General features: G+C 52.6%; 1 protein-coding gene across 2 annotated transcripts in view; it reads right to left on the reverse strand.

Annotated features, from left to right (window-relative positions):
* PHGDH (phosphoglycerate dehydrogenase) overlaps positions 1-2,738 on the reverse strand; it is a 32,750-nt gene that overhangs the window by 2,435 nt on the left and 27,577 nt on the right. For both annotated transcript variants that reach the window (XM_010847212.1, XM_010847213.1), the window contains exons 9-10: positions 1,186-1,318; positions 10-140 (exon numbers count right to left, since the gene is read on the reverse strand). In XM_010847212.1, the coding sequence (XP_010845514.1) occupies positions 10-140; positions 1,186-1,318 (264 nt within the window). The remainder of the gene's footprint in view (positions 1-9; positions 141-1,185; positions 1,319-2,738) is intronic.

Here is a 2,738-nt window from a genome sequence, read left to right on the forward strand (position 1 = left end):
GGTGCGCACATCGAGGCCGGCCTCTTTCACCAGCAGCATGGCGTTCACCAGGTTCACATTCGACTGCTGGGACGCATCCTTCAGGAGGCCGATGATGACGGCAGGGGCCAGGCAGCTCCCGGAGTTCTTCAGGGATGATCCTGGGGACGGAGAGAAGTTGCCGTCAGGGTGCTGTGTGTTGAGCAACACGGGAGCGGGCAGTGCACCCTGGCCCTGAGCCCTGGGTCACACGGCTCCTCACCGCCCTGGGGAGGCCCAAGCCCAGGCTGCTGGGCAGTTCTGGGGGATGGAGAGGCAGCCAGGGGTGGGGGACATACTGGGGGTCCACACCAGGGAGGCTCTACACCACTCTAAGAAACTCCTCTCCAGAGCCCAGCCCAACTCCACTGTCCCCGGCCCGGCCACCTGGGTCTGCCTGTACCCTCACCCCTACTCGGCACTTACGCCCTTGCTGGTCTCAGGAAGTGGAAGCAGAAAGGGGCAACCGAAGCACCTGAGCCAACCTCCCTGGCTCTGCCCCTTCCAGGTATTGGCAATGCTAGCGGTCTACCGCACCACCACCCCACCACTCCAGCCTTTCCGCAAGTGAGCAGATGTCCAACAGTCAGTGGGAGGACAGGCCTCTGCAGAGTACAGGGGACCCACTCCCCAGCTGAGCCCCTGAGGACGTCAGCCTGCCGGAGAGCCCACCTTAGAATGTTCCAGAGCACAAAATACCCCCAGCACCTGCCTCGTCTGACATACCCACCTCAGCTTTCACTTCACGGGTGAAGAACCCATGGCTCAGAGAAGGGGAAGTCCCAGGGCAGGTAAGCAACTGGGTCAAAACCAGAATAAAGGTTCTGTCGCTTCCCCCGGACTCCCTCCATCCATCCTACCGCCTTCCACAGGAAACTCCGAACCTTGTGGAGGTCCCTCTTGCATCCCAAACGTGCACATTTTAAGAATACGGCATAACAGGACTTAGTAAAATTAAGCAGACTTCCCAATGACTGTGTGCCCCTCCCTTTCTGTCCTCACTTGGTAGCAAGCGGCCATACTCAAATGGAATGTGAGACGCGGGGTCACAAGAACGGGGGTGTCTCCGAGCCCCTCTCTGGTCTGTGGCCTGCAGCAGGCACACCCGCTGGGACTGCAGGAGTCCACAGCCCTCTCTGCCCTCCCTCTGCAGAGTCCCCAACTCACCCTGTGTCACCACCTGGATGGCCCCTTTGGGAGACCCAGCCCAGGCCTGCATCAGCGCCCCAAGAGCTTTAGCCAGACTGACCCAAGGCTTGGTGTGTGGACAGAAGATGCTGGCAAGGGCCTGGGCATTTACCTGCAGAGAGAGGGGAGCAGGACTGAGGTCAGGAAGGGGAGGGACAGGGCACCCCTGCCCGAATCGGCTCCCAGACAAGGTCTTAAGGCCAAGCTTCAGCTCCACATGGAGAGCAGGCAGCAGGGGGCCAGCCTGGTTTTTGGGTGTCTTGGGGTGATAACCTTCATCAGCCACCCACAAGATGACAGCTTGTTCCTGTCGCTGAGGAGTGCTATACAGCCAGAAAACGGCACAGCTCCCTGGCTCCCCCTATTGGCTCCCCTAAGCACAAAAGGCTCCCCCACTTCAAACTGCCAAGAGGGGAGCAGGGAAGAGAGGGAAGGGACATCTCCCTCTTCTCTGAATGTGCCGCCACCCCTCCCCAACTCCACCAGAGATTTGATTTTCCTGTGCAAAGGAAGGAAGATGGGTCTTTGACGTAAAGCATGTGGAGAGTCACAGATCACTTAAACCTAGAGTAGTGGGTCTCTCTGGAATGGCTTTCCTATCTGCCTTCATTTTTATTTTCTTTTATTTTTTTTTTAATGTATATACTTTTTTTGTGTGTGTGTGTGTTTTTAATTTTATTTTATTTTTAAACTTTACAATATTGTATTAGTTTTGCCAAATATCGAAATGAATCCGCCACAGGTATACCTGTGTTCCCCATCCTGAACCCTCCTCCCTCCTCCCTCCCCATACCATCCCTCTGGGTCATCCCAATGCACCAGCCCAAAGCATCCCGTATCATACATCAAACCTGGACTGGCAACTCGTTTCATACATGATATTATACATGTTTCAATGCCATTCTCCCAAATCTCCCCACCCTCTCCCTCTCCCACAGAGTCCATAAGACTGATCTATACATCAGTGTCTCTTTTGCTGTCTCGTACACAGGGTTATTGTTACTATCTTTCTAAATTCCATATATATGCGTTAGTATACTGTATTGGTGTTTTTCCTTCTGGCTTACTTCACTATGTAATAGGCTCCAGTTTCATCCACCTCATTAGAACTGATTCAAATATATTCTTTTTAATGGCTGAGTAATACTCCATTGTGTATATGTACCACAGCTTTCTTATCCATTCATCTGCTGATCGACATCTAGGTTGCTTCCATGTCCTGGCTATTATAAACAGTGTTGCAATGAACATTGGGGTACACGTGTCTCTTTCCCTTCTGGTTTCCTCAGTGTGTATGCCCAGCAGTGGGATTGCTGGATCATAACGCAGTTCTATTTCCAGTTTTTTAAGAAATCTCCACACTGTTCTCCATAGTGGCTCTACTAGTTTGCATTCCCACCAACAGTGTAAGAGGGTTCCCTTTTCTCCACACCCTCTCCAGCATTTATTGCTTGTAGACTTTTGGATCGCAGCCATTCTGACTGGAGTGAAATGGTACCTCATAGTGGTTTTGATTTGCATTTCTCTGATAA

Source organism: Bison bison, unplaced genomic scaffold, assembly GCF_000754665.1.
Source record: "Bison bison bison isolate TAMUID 2011002044 unplaced genomic scaffold, Bison_UMD1.0 scf7180017864247, whole genome shotgun sequence".
Taxonomy (NCBI): Eukaryota; Metazoa; Chordata; class Mammalia; order Artiodactyla; family Bovidae; genus Bison; species Bison bison.